General features: G+C 27.1%; 1 protein-coding gene across 4 annotated transcripts; it reads right to left on the minus strand.

Annotated features, from left to right (window-relative positions):
- Window positions 1-3,428: 3,428 nt before the first annotated feature.
- Window positions 3,429-13,176, minus strand: LOC135929841 (homeobox protein Hox-B5b-like). 4 transcript variants are annotated; one of them, XM_065466570.1, is made up of 3 exons: window positions 13,085-13,176; window positions 9,589-10,437; window positions 3,429-4,575 (listed from the first exon to the last, which is right to left on the minus strand). In XM_065466570.1, exons 2-3 carry the CDS (start codon window positions 10,406-10,408, stop codon window positions 4,109-4,111), a joined length of 1,287 nt encoding a protein of 428 aa, XP_065322642.1. In that variant the 5' UTR covers window positions 10,409-10,437; window positions 13,085-13,176; the 3' UTR covers window positions 3,429-4,108. The 4 variants fall into 4 exon arrangements, with proteins under 4 accessions (XP_065322642.1, XP_065322641.1, XP_065322643.1 ...); XM_065466569.1 differs by lacking the exon at window positions 13,085-13,176 and adding an exon at window positions 12,543-12,697; XM_065466571.1 differs by lacking the exon at window positions 13,085-13,176 and adding an exon at window positions 10,765-10,914.
- Window positions 13,177-13,346: the final 170 nt, after the last annotated feature.

Genomic DNA, 13,346 nt, shown 5'->3' on the forward strand with positions numbered 1-13,346 from the left:
AATGTTCTTTTCCAATTCTTTCTTTCAATTTTTTATGGCTTAAGGAAAAACTGCCTATCTCTTGTTCATCTGAAAAAAATATTTAACCCGCCAGCCAAATTTTTTCAAATTGTTTGATTGCTTGGTTTGGTTATTTGTTGATTGAACACATTTTTTTACATATAAAATATGCAATATTATGAAATAAAAAAATAATTATTTAAAAAGCTCGCTGTTCATTTTGCCCGAAAAATATTTCCATTTGACACACCCGCCGCCCATTGGTTTAATTTTTTTAACCAACAGGCCTAATAAATAAATTATTTAGCTCAGCCCAAAGTATGGGCTAACGGGCTTAACCCCAGCCAATTGCAGACCTCTAAGATGAATATTGTGTTATTATAGCACTTAAATATATTGGCAGCTATATTTATAAATAGAAATCATTTTTAATATTAGTTACCATTATATTTATATTAAATCCTCGGTTCAAATTTATCGAAGAAGGAGCAGGGGCATCATTTGAGTTATATATTAAATTATTTTTTCCCCACTTACATAAAGGAATTCTTATTTTTTTAAAATACACCCAAACCGGAATAACCGGGCCGGTATTAAATCTTTTTTCAAAAAGAATTACGAGTCGGGCTGAATAATCTAAAATCGAATATTATAGAAGGTCATTACTAAATATAAAAATTAAAAATAAATGTAATATATTTTTAAAAAATCCGGGCCGAAAAATTTAATAAAAAATCTTGGGCCTGGAAAATAAAAAAAGCCGGGCCGAGCCAGGCCCAAAAAAAATTTATAAAAAAATCCGGGCCAGGCCGTGCGAATGGTACCTCTGCAAGTCTCTGATATAAATATTGTCAGTCATTTTTACAAATTAACACAAAATACTTATAAAATGAATTACGAACTGAAATGTCTTGGGCAAAAAGATTCCAACAATAAGGTACGTACAGGACAAAAATACCTAAAGACCAAAAGACACCTGACATAAATACCTTAATTTTAGATATTTGTTAAAAATAGTGATTTTAAAAATGTATAAATAATTCAATTTTATTTGTCCGTGGATATTTTTATCCGTGATCTTACTATGAATACTTTGATATTTTAATATATACCGTAAGCAGTTAATTTATTTTGATGATTTTTTATTAATTTAATATTGATTTCCCTGCTAATAAAATTTATTAATTTTCATGTTAAGTATAAATTTAATATAATGATTAGATTGGCATTTATTTAAAATTTATATAAATAAAATTTTCATTTTACCATCTTCAAAATATTGGAGGCCATATTTACAAATAAGAACATGTATTAATGCACGAGTATTTACAGTATTCAACTCACAATAGGTATTCATCTCATAACGATACACCGGGTACCCATACTTCGGGGCGTGGTCTGGTTCTCTAAATTATTTTCAACAATGGGCGGATGGGTTAAAAGCATTTTTAAAGTAATAGGCTGGCGAGGGGGGTGGGGGTGAATTTTTAATTTCAGGCACAATGAGGAGAAGACTTGAATTTATTATAATATTTTTATTTTTATATTATATATATATTTAATTAAAAATACATAAAAATAAATAATGAGCCAAACCGGCCATTAAAATAATTTTTAAACATGAGCCGGGCGGGCTGGCGGTTTAAACAAAATTTATAGATAATTTCTAAATATATTAAAAATGTATTATAAGTGGGCGGATGGTCTAAAAAATTTAAAAATAACGAATCGCCTGCCCATTATAGAAATCTAACACCGGGTATAGCTCAATCCTACCCAAAAATATTTTAGGGAATTTTGCAATAAGTATCTGATATTTTAAAATTTAAATATTTTATAAAGACTACGAAATAAGGAATAAATGAAATATTAAAAATAAAAATATTTTTAATTTTTATTAAGATTTGCCTTTTAAAGCTCGACAAGACTTTCGTCTCCGCTACTCTATTCACAACATTTACTTTCAAAATCAGGTCTTTTAAAATTAACAAAAATGCCTAAAAACTAGGGACAATGAAACCCTCCTAAATTTCATGAATCCTTACGAAATAATATATTACAAAATTTCTCTTGGGTCATAATTTTTCTTTACACCATCGGAACTTCTAAATTTCGGGTTCTTTGAATAATTAAATGACTCTACAAAAATCTTTATCTTCTATCGATCGTGCTTGAAAAATTATTAATAATATTATTCTTCTGTATCAACTCATTTGTTGTATAGGTATTTAAAGCATTTGCTATGATTTAGTTATTAATTAGTGTTTTTCGTTAGATTATATTGATATATCATACATACAAATTAAATATGAGTTCATTTGAAAATATTTTTGCTTTGTCAAGAGTCATTCTCTGCCTCATTGTTAAATTGTATGCTGACACTTTATGTTAGCTTGGAGGATTTTGGAGAATTTATCCAATTTCAATCTTTATAGCCAATTCTAGCTGTTTATAAGTGGAGGAAAAGTCCGATTTCTCGAAGAGGTAATTTCATCTACTCAGGATTGAGATTCTTTCGCTATATGACTGTTCACAGAGAGAATGAAATGGATTTGATAGGAAAATAATCTATTGCAAGTTGAAATTTAAAAAAAAGAAGAATCTTAAGAACTTCAGTCTGGAGGTAACTATATAAATAATCTTATCGGATAAGAATAGAACCACTCTCGTTTCATTTATAAACAAAATGTAAATTAATGATATATTTTTACATTATAAATACAATAAATATAGACAATTCGTGTAATAAAAAATTTTTATTCAGAAATTTGGCCTACGAATATTATGATATTTTACGATAGTAGTAATAAAAAAACCCCTTGATTTCGTAGAAAACTCAAAATTATTAAAATTTACAAAAAATATATATGCAGCATATTTTATTTTAGACTCCGATCGAGGGGAGGCAATTACTTACAAGGATTCTTTGTGGCTTGCAAAAATCCCCAAATTTTTTTAACCTCAAGTGTTTATAATTTTACCGTCTTGTAACTACTAAATTATAGTTCGAGCTAAGTTGGAGTTTCAGAAAAGTCGGGCTGGATCCAATCTTATAAAATAGGTTCAGTTCTCGTTATTTTTTATATTTAAAACTTTACGAGATGCCGGTATGTTTAACGAGAATCCGGAAGATTAACTTTTAAAAATAGTAATCTGATCCCATTCATTTCCTATATTAAAATATTTCTGATCGAGGAACTTTCCAGATCCCTGGTTGAATGATATGGCAGTTACGGCTATCACTCAAAAACATATACAAAATAAAATTGAAACAAAAAAATTTATCATGAAATTATTAGCACTAAATGTCCTTGACCATTTTTTCGCTAGCACATATAATATATTACGAATAATTTATTTTTTAAAAATAAATTTTGACAAAAAAATATTAATTTTTTAAAAATATTATTATAATATAATATACCCGTTTTATTTGTTTTTGTTTGGTGATTGGAAAAAAAAAATTGAAAAATATAATTTTTTTTTTTTGAAAAATTATTGCGATATAAATTTTATAAGGAAATACAAACAAAGTATTCATTCTAGCGCTTTCTAATTGAATCGTTTGTTTTTCATATTAAAAAAATATCCAACAAACACAAAGCTAAACTCTGCTACTCAATTTATAAGCAATATTTTATAGTATTATATTATAGCATTTTACTTGGTAAAATCATGATTTCAAGCTTGAAAGACTATTTAAAATGATTCATTAACAGGTTTGAAATGATAGTTTACAGGGTAAAATGCTATATAAATAAGTAGAGTGCTCTGATTTACCCTTATATAAGATATGCATCAAAAAAAAGATGACTGTATTAACAACGTTGAAAATATTAAGAGGAAGAAGATATTATATGAGAATAGCGGTTTAACAATTTTTTTTCTTCTCCTTAATTTGTCGAGTACAGAAGTATTTATGTATATACACAGAGAAGCTACCAAAAAAAAAGAAAGAAGAAGAGGCAATAAGCTCTATTGAGATAAGGTACATCAAATATTGGATAAATTATGTTGAAAAGAGCGAAACATGATTATACGTATATAGAAAATGGAATTATGATGTTTACGATAATACAAAATATATTAAGTACAATTTATAATGTTTTCATGTAATTTCGATATCTTTGCCCAAATTTAAACGTAACCGATTAAAATCTTCGTTACTGGATTGGTGATTTTTGGTAAAATGATCCCCAAGGCCATTTTCCCTCTTTTTAAAATCGATGTTTTCATCGTTGGAAGATTGGGAATATTCGTTTTTTATATTGTTGTCTTCTCCCACGGCATTTTTATCCGAATCGCAATCGCGTCCCCATAAGTTTTCCTCTAAAAACGTATCAAGATTTGCAGAGTTATTGTCAGCTGTGATAGGGTCCAGGGGTTCGGCGAACTTTTCTTTCTTCCATTTCATTCGTCGGTTTTGGAACCAAATTTTGATTTGTCTCTCGGAGAGCGACAAATTATGGGCGATTTCTATCCGGCGCCTACGCGTTAAGTAACGGTTGTAATGAAATTCTTTTTCTAACTCGAGCGTTTGGTGGCGGGTATAAGTTTGGCGTCCCTTTTTTCGATCTATTTTATAAAAAGTATTCACAAAATGATTTAATAAAAAAAAATAGAAGGAAATAATTATAATTATCAGAGAACTGCATGCTCGGTTCTAAGCCCGGGCACATGGGCCATACCGTAATTAAACATACCCGGGTAGGACTTAAAAATTTAAAAAAAAATACCCCGGGCAGGACCGCATAATTTAAAACAGATCGCTATTAATAGCTATAAAAATTAAGAATAAATGCAATAAAAAAAATCGGGACCGGGCCGGGCAAACGGTACCTCTGTAGGTCTCTGATAATTATCAAATAAAAGCAGACCTTGAATTTTATATAATTAATCATATTTTGATTATAAATGTTATGTATTTTCTTTTAAAATAAGGTCGTAATAGCCCATAATTTGGGTAAAAATTGATATGAGCTAGTGAAAAATAATACATATATTAGATATGATATGGTCAAAAGCCTAATTTTTAGCTAGTGTTTTGTTCCAAAAAGTAAAATGTTAAATTTCACAATTTTTAAATATATGTATCAAAAAAAATTCTTTATCTAATTATCGTCCTTTTCATTTCCCCCCAAAACGTATGAGTGTAATAGCTATACAACTATAAGATTCATGACTGGCCTCGTTAACTTGGTTACATTTTTTAAATGTTGGGATGAGGAATCACTCCCACTCAACTATGAATATGGGGCTAAAGTTAATATGTAAATAAATGACCCTATATGTCACCTAAAATAATGTTTATTTTTAGTATAAGCTATCTATTTAATAACCACACATGTAACACAAGTCCAGCTGATTTCGCTACTGCTCTCATGTTATACTAATTATATTCTTTAAAATTATATAATAAGAAAATAAAAAATTTATAATGGGAAAAGTGTTAAAATCAGGGTCTGGTCTAACCAAGCTAAAAAAAGATTTATCCAAGGTCGATCAGGTTTGTGAGATTAAAATTCAGTTTAAAAAAATTAATTATTAATATATACGGAATCATAAAAATTTTGATTTAATTTAGTTTTTTTTTTTCGAGGAACCAAAGAAAAATCAATAAAATAATATTGACATCCCGAGAAATCGGTGACGAAGAGGAAAAAAAACTTTTTTTAGTCAAGACTACATTTCATTTTTTTTTTGAAATATGATTATCGATTAGTGGAAGCAATGGTTATATTTTTTCCAAAAATGTTTTTTTTTTCCTAAGAGGACGATGGATGAGAATGTTAAAATGAAGATTAAAAAAAAACAATGTAAGCGTCAAATGAAAATTTCTCCCTAATCTCCTTTTCCCTGTTTCTAGCGGATTCCCTAAATTTGGGTTAAGGTTAGGTCTATAATATTAGTTAATCAGATCAGTTGACAGTAAACAATTAAAAGATAAAATACAATAGTAAGTGACATGTCAAAAAAGTTCTGAAAAAAATGTCAATCGGATATGTTAAATGTGGCTAAAATAGGATCCTGTTTGAGACATTCTCCCGGATTCCGTTTAATTATAGGGCCGGGAGAATATGTTTTGTTTTCCTAATACTTTTATAAGTATTTTTTTTGCAAGATAATCTTATAACGTTTATCGTTCTTCCGTCTTCTAAAAATTTTACTATTTCTTGAATTTTATTAGTTTAAAAATGGGGATTCTAATCTGATCAAATTCGGATATTTTTAAAAAAACTTTCATTGAATCTGTCGGAAAATATTAGAAATATCTTCGAATCGTGCTGACTTGAATTATATTTAAAAATCATGGTGGCATTGAAATATTTTTTTTTAGCATTAAAACAAAGATAAAATTAAAAAAATATATATTTAAATAATCTTGATAGCACAAATTTAAAAAAAAACAAAGGCCTTTAACAATACAAGGACAATTTAATTTTTTAAAAAATAAATTATTTGTATTTTTCTTTCTCTGGCCAAATTACCAGAATAAGAAAATTAATTATAAAATATAATTAAATGTAGAAATGATATAAAATAAAATTGCAATGATTGACGAGCTGCCAATCAGAGTACTGCAAGCCAATTAGTCAGAAACCGGGTTCTAGCCTAAAAATATGGTAGGACTTGGTGGGAAGGCCTGAGGGGCATAAATATTAACATTTGGGCCGGTCCCAGATCAATACTAAAAATGAATAAATTCAGGAGCTCATTCATAAAAAAAGGGTAATTTTACTGGAGTATATCGAAACCGCTGAAATCTCTATCGCACTTACAGAATATTTTAAAAATCTGAGATTACGAACAATGTATAAGAAAATTGTATTTAATAATTTTAATATCACATAAAATTCCTGCTAGGGACGTGGCATTCTTAGTAAATATCGGTTTGTATAATTATGCAAAATCGCTCTATTTGAGCCCATTTTAAAAACGGCTAACTCAGTATTGTATCCAGATAAGTATTAAACAAACCTAAATATTTTGCTCATAATTGATACGAGTGGCGCCACTAGCCTTTACAATCTCAGTTGGCTAAGTTAACTTAATCTTTTTTGGTATAAAAAAATCATAATTTTGAGGGGGCTCGAGCTCCTGCGCCCTCTAGTGACTCTACTGATTGACACAAAGGTCTGAATGGCTATTAGCGAAATCTCACTTAGGCAATATTTTTCTGCCTAAAATATTGAGTTAATCGTTTTTAAAAATCGGGTTAAATGGAGCGATTTTGAGTTACTATTGGCTAGCCTAAAAATTCATTTAGGATAGAAGTATTAAATACAACATAGACAGTATGGTTAATTGTCACATGATATAAATTTTATAAATAATTTTCAAATTTTATACATTGTTATTGTAATGATTGGTCAACATCATTATTGTAATCGCATAATGTCATCAGGTAAATACCTAAATACAATAGATATCTAACATCGGATATTTTGGATCTCGATAGCACTGATCCATACCCTGATACCTTAAATAGATAGCATAGTCTATTAATTATGCTTGAAAGAATATTATCTGAAGAAGCTAATAAAAATCTAATTAATAATATTATTCAAACTTTCGGATTTGGTAGAGCAAATATGAATTTTTCTTTAGAAATTAAGAAACAGTTGAACATTTCTATTTTCAATAATTAATGATTTAGAAAAAATTAGCGCTTCCTTTTCGCAACCTATAAGCAATATTAAATATTTTAATTTACTTTCTATTTCAAAAATTATTTAAATGTTGACTTATTTTCTAGGCAGAGTTGTCGGGTCAAAATAGTTAATGAAAATGCCATTTTGGCCTCCTCCATTTATTTCTATAATCCTTACTTTATAGTAATTAGCAAAGTAAATATCATTTATAATATTTTCCCAAGGTAATATTTAATTCTCAGTTCTAAAGTTTTAATTTATACTTCTTTGTGGTGGAGTTATATTTTTATATATTATGCTGTGCCGATATTAAATATAGGATCGGATCGGCACCGATATTTAACGTTTTCAAAAAATATCGGATATGGCCTATACCTGTATAAAAATTCTATTCGATCCGATCTTTTTATTATTTTTTGTTATATATATTTATAGTTTATTTTACATTATTATAATATTTCAAAAGATTTTTTAAATTTATTTTTATAAAAATTGAAAGATTCTAAATCTTTTTTTAAAAAAATTCTAAATAATTATTTATTTAATTTTAAAACAATGGAAATGCACAAAACCGCCTAAATTTTTTATATTAAAATTGAAAATTAAAAGAGAAACTAGTATCAAATAAAATAATTGAAATCGATAGTAATCTAGATGATCTGCCATACTTGAAAGAAATCAAAATTATATTTAGATGGTATAGTAACATATTTTTCATCTTTTATATAGTATATTGCTTGGCTGAGTTATATTTGACCCATTTGTTTGGGGGGTATCTGATTATTTTTCAAACCCAACAAAAGGTTGGGTTTGTATGAAAATCACAATTTTAAGAATGCTATTTTTATCTGTGTCTATTTAGATAACTCTACTAACATTGATATTTATATTATATCCCCTGTGGATCCACTTGACAATTGGAGAATTAATGCTGAAAAGTATTCAAATTTGTCAAAACCTGCACATAAATTTTGGGCACCTCCTGCAACAAATGTCCCATCTGAGTCTGTTTTCAGTATGTGAGGGGATATAGATAGTCCACATAGTAGAGATTTATAGCCAGACTCTCTCATATTGATTTTAAAAAATCAAATATATTATAATTTTATGTATTAAATATTACAATTTTATAATTCATAACATATATATATATATACTAGTATTCAAAATATAATGGATACATTATTAAATATTTACATATTTTTTTAAATGAGTCTTAATTGTATAAATAAAAATATTAAAATTAAATTAAATGCATAATTCGTTTTAGAAAATATGAATTTTTTATTACATTTGTTTCAAAGAGGGGTGAAAAAATCAATATAAATATCGAATCGGTTTTGAACCAATATCGAAATATATTGAATCGGATCGGTGAATATATGTTGATCGGCACAGCCCTAATTATGCAAATTCCATATTCTTCTCGGAAAATATCAGCCATTCCCAGGATATGGATATTCTAAATATTTAGAATTTTTATGCTATCCAAAAATATTCTCTGTGATCTGGAAACAAGCACACTCGCTTAATTGACGTTGAATTAAAGGAGATCATTCTTATATGACAAATTTACATAAAATTATTTTTTACATGATTATACAAAATTAAAATGAGTTTTATAATTAGTTTTCTTTTCAATAAAGATCTAAAAACATGGCGATATATCTGTGTATATCTTATTAATTAAAAAATTTTTAAATATCAGGGCGCTGATTTACCCCGCCTATGTCAATAGGGGCCAAGCAGCGCACAGTCGCCAATTAGATTCGCCGGTGCAAGATCTATATACGATATTTAATATTAGTTAAGAATAAAGGCGGGAAAGAACTTCATTATATTTTTTTTTAAATTTGGGATGGATGATATTTATATTTAATATAGATAACTTACATATGAGATATATAAAAAATAATTAATAAAAATGATTAATAACCAAATTGATTTTTCATCCAGGGATATAGAGTGGAGTCATTGTTTTTATCTTTACCATTTTTGTAAATCCCATCTCTGTCATCGGAATCACCGTCTAGCTCATGCCCGTAATAACTAGCATTTTCTTCTCCTTTATCTGCATCCTCTTCTTCTCCTCTCGTTCTTGGTCCCCTATAATCGATATTATAAACATTCAATTCTTTGAAGTCATCCTCGTCTTCAAAAGCTTTCTCGCAATCGAACCTAGCTAATTTGGCGCATCTTATATTATTATTATCAATATCACGATTCATATTCTCGAAAGTCAAATCATCTTTAGCTTGGGGTTTAGCGCCATTTACTTTGATTGGCTTTATCCTTTTACGCTTGCAATTATTGTTTAGCGGTTCGTTCGCTTTTTCATTGATTTCGCGCGCATGATATTTTTCTTCTCCCTCCACAAATTTGGCTTGATCGCTAGTTACATATTCGTTATTAAGGTAATCCTTGTGGTACGCGGAGGCAGACACGGGGTAATAATGGGCAGAGCCGGGAAAGTTGGTCATGTTGGGTGCTACTAAACTATTTTTATCGCTGTTATTATTTTTAGGCGATGTCACTAAATTGGATTGGTAATTGAAATTTGACGAGTTTACACCGTTGTGGTAAATGATGGAGTTCGGGTCCACGAAGTAAGAAGCGTAAGGATACGTGGTGTTAGCGTAAGGGTTAAAGTAAGGATAATTATGGGGGGAAGATATATTAACGGGGTATTCCTGCATTGAATTGTGATGGTAAGGGTAGTTGTGGTGGACGTGGTGAGGGGCGAAGTAGAGACTCATAAATATTTATCGATTAGGTTATATAAAGGCTAAAAAAATATATTAAATTATTAATTAATAGAATGTATATGATACTTTTAATTTATGTTACCTATTAATGATGATAATAAAATAAATCACACTGTAAGGTTATGAGATGATAGATGAATATTGAATACTGTTATCATTTTTGAAAGATATTATTAATAACGGATATATAGCGTTATTAGGTGTGCACCCATTATTAGAAGAATACTTATGTGTTAACATCTCAAATAATATAGTGGCCATGTTAATAAAAATATCCATAAAAATCATTATATCATTTTTAATACATTGTTCCTTCCTTATATCTATAATATATATAAAATTATCACCTCAAATCTATTAGCGGCCATTATAAGTTGAGTTGAATGTTAATTTTAGTTATTTTTTCAACACCTCAAATTTAATGTAAAATATTTGAGGCTAATTCTAGATTTGTGAGGAAAGAGTAAGAACTGATACTTAAATATACTAGGTATTGATTCAAATGTTATCAATAAAAAAACTAATTAAAAATGTTATAAATTATAATTATTCTAATTTAAAATTCCCATTTTAAACTAATTTACGAATTGCCAAAATTTAATAATATAAATGACAACGTAAAATAACAATAAAATTATAAAACAAAGACCTTGAGCAATTTAATTTTCGATATAAACGAGAGGAAAAACAATAGAAATTATTTTTGTAATATTGGCGTTATTTAAAAATATTTGTAATATAAAATGATAGGAGTTGACGTCTTGAAGATCGGCATAGCCAGAACTGGTCCGTTAATATATTATAACCTATCAAACAATTAAATCAGCCAGGCCCGTCAAGATATTATTGCTATTCAGCCTGAACCGTAAAGAATATGGATTTTTCACTGTGAGAGATCTCTAAATGATATGATAATTAAAAAGTCAAAATGTCTTGTACAAAAAATTTATGTTAGTTAAAAGTTCGCTGATTAATCAGTCACAATTCAAATATCACCCTAAGCCAATAAAATTGGCAAAAAATAAGGAACCCCCCTCACCCACCTTATCAAAAAGAGCAAAAAATATGGCAATACAAATCAAATTATGGAAATCTAAATCAATACCCCCCTTCCGTTATATATTCAAATGATGACAATATCTCCATAACTATCTATCCCCTTTAATACCCTCACCCCGATCTCTAAATGATATATTTAAAAGTCAAAATGTCTTGTACAAAAAATTTATATGTTAGTTAAAAGTTGGCTGATTAATCAGTCACAATTCAAATATCACCCTAAGCCAATAAAATTGGCAAAAAATAAGGAACCCCCCTCTTGTTTAGAAAAAAATTAATAAGTTGTATAATTTTTAGCAACTTCTTTTATCGGATTTTATTTTTCGTTTGGTCGGATATGACTTTCGAAAAAAATCAGTGTCAGATAATAAAAACTATCGAAAATTTTGGATTAAAAAAAAGATTTTAAAACTTTTAGCTTATTTGGATTTTTGATTTATTGTACCTCGCAATAAAGTATGCAACCTGACTGATAATTCATTCATTGTGTATCAATGCAAATCAGCTGGTGCCAGTTAAAATAATTTACATATTTTCATCAATTTATAAAAATTCTTATATGGAAAACCAAAATGGCGTCACCAGCTGATTTATATTCAAGATATTTCAAAATGCATTTTATATTTTGATTTATTTATGTTAATTTTTGAAAGTTTTCACTCTTAAAAAATTTATTAAATTTAAAATAAAAAATAAGAATATAAAATAGAAATAAAAATAAATTGAATATTCCAATTTTTAATAAAATATTTAAAATGCTAAGAAAAATTAAATTTAAATTATGGGCATAGAGTAGAAAATCTAAAAATAAATTGCTGGTAATTTTTATTAAAGCATTTTTTTCCTCAAATATAATATTTTCTTCTTATTTCTAAATTTATTGATGAAAGACACAATTAGAAATTTAATGATTAATAATTACATAAATATCTAATTTGTATATTCTTTTAAATTTATATAAATGTCAAATGGCAATTTAATTAATTAAACGAAAGTAATTTAAAAAATTATTGATGAATTTATAAAATATTTATGATAATAAATTATATATATATCTTTATTTTACCTTTATTTTTTAGTAGTTTTGCTTTAAAGACGAAATTATTTCGAAGATAAGATATAAATCAAAAATACAATTAGCCATAATTTATTTTTAATTTTATTTGATAGTAAAAAAAAATAATATATACATTTAATAAATTCAAATTTTTGATATATTGATGTAATAATTAAACACTTTTTTAAAAATAATAAAATTAAATAACCGATTTATATAAATTTTATTTTTGTTATAAGATTAATATTTATTTTATGTATATTCTTTAAAAAAATATGATTTTCTTCAATGAGTCAACAAAAATATTCTTTGAGTTAAATTAAAAGTAAATATATAATAAAATAAAATTTATTCTAAAATTGTTTCATTTCATTACTCCTTTTGTTCTCTTCTTTCTTTCTTACTTTCTTTCTTACTTTTACTTTCTTTCTTACTTTTACTTTCTTTTTTTCTTACTTTTACTTTCTTTCTTTCTTACTTTTACTTTCTTTCTTTCTTTTATGAAAAAAATATGGGAAGAATTGATTGAAATAAAAATTATATTTTTTTACCAGTTTTTTATGCATATCTTCAAACAAATTCCAAATATTTTTTTAAAAATAGAAAAAAATTCGCATTAATCACATTCACATTAATTAATAAAAAAATATTTTTTATTTCATTGAACTTTTATTTTAATACAAAATAAAAATTTTATTTTTATTTTAAAAATATGATTGACATAAAATACTCGCAGATGATTGGTTATTTATTTTTAAAAAGTTTTTTTTTATAAAAATAATTATTTGGTAGTAAGGCTAAGGGCTAAGGCGA

The sequence above is a fragment of the Gordionus sp. m RMFG-2023 genome, chromosome 5, assembly GCF_954871325.1.
Source record: "Gordionus sp. m RMFG-2023 chromosome 5, tfGorSpeb1-WG-v2, whole genome shotgun sequence".
Lineage (NCBI taxonomy): Eukaryota > Metazoa > Nematomorpha > Gordioida > Chordodea > Parachordodidae > Gordionus > Gordionus sp. m RMFG-2023.

Bases quoted from the DNA above. Each gene is read 5' to 3' on its own strand.
- LOC135929841 (XM_065466570.1), bottom strand. From the start codon at position 10,408: ATGAGTCTCTACTTCGCCCCTCACCACGTCCACCACAACTACCCTTAC. The intron at 4,576-9,588 runs GTTATTAATCAT...TTTATAAAATAG, and splicing joins CTGGATGAAAAATCAATTTG to ATCGAAAAAAGGGACGCCAA.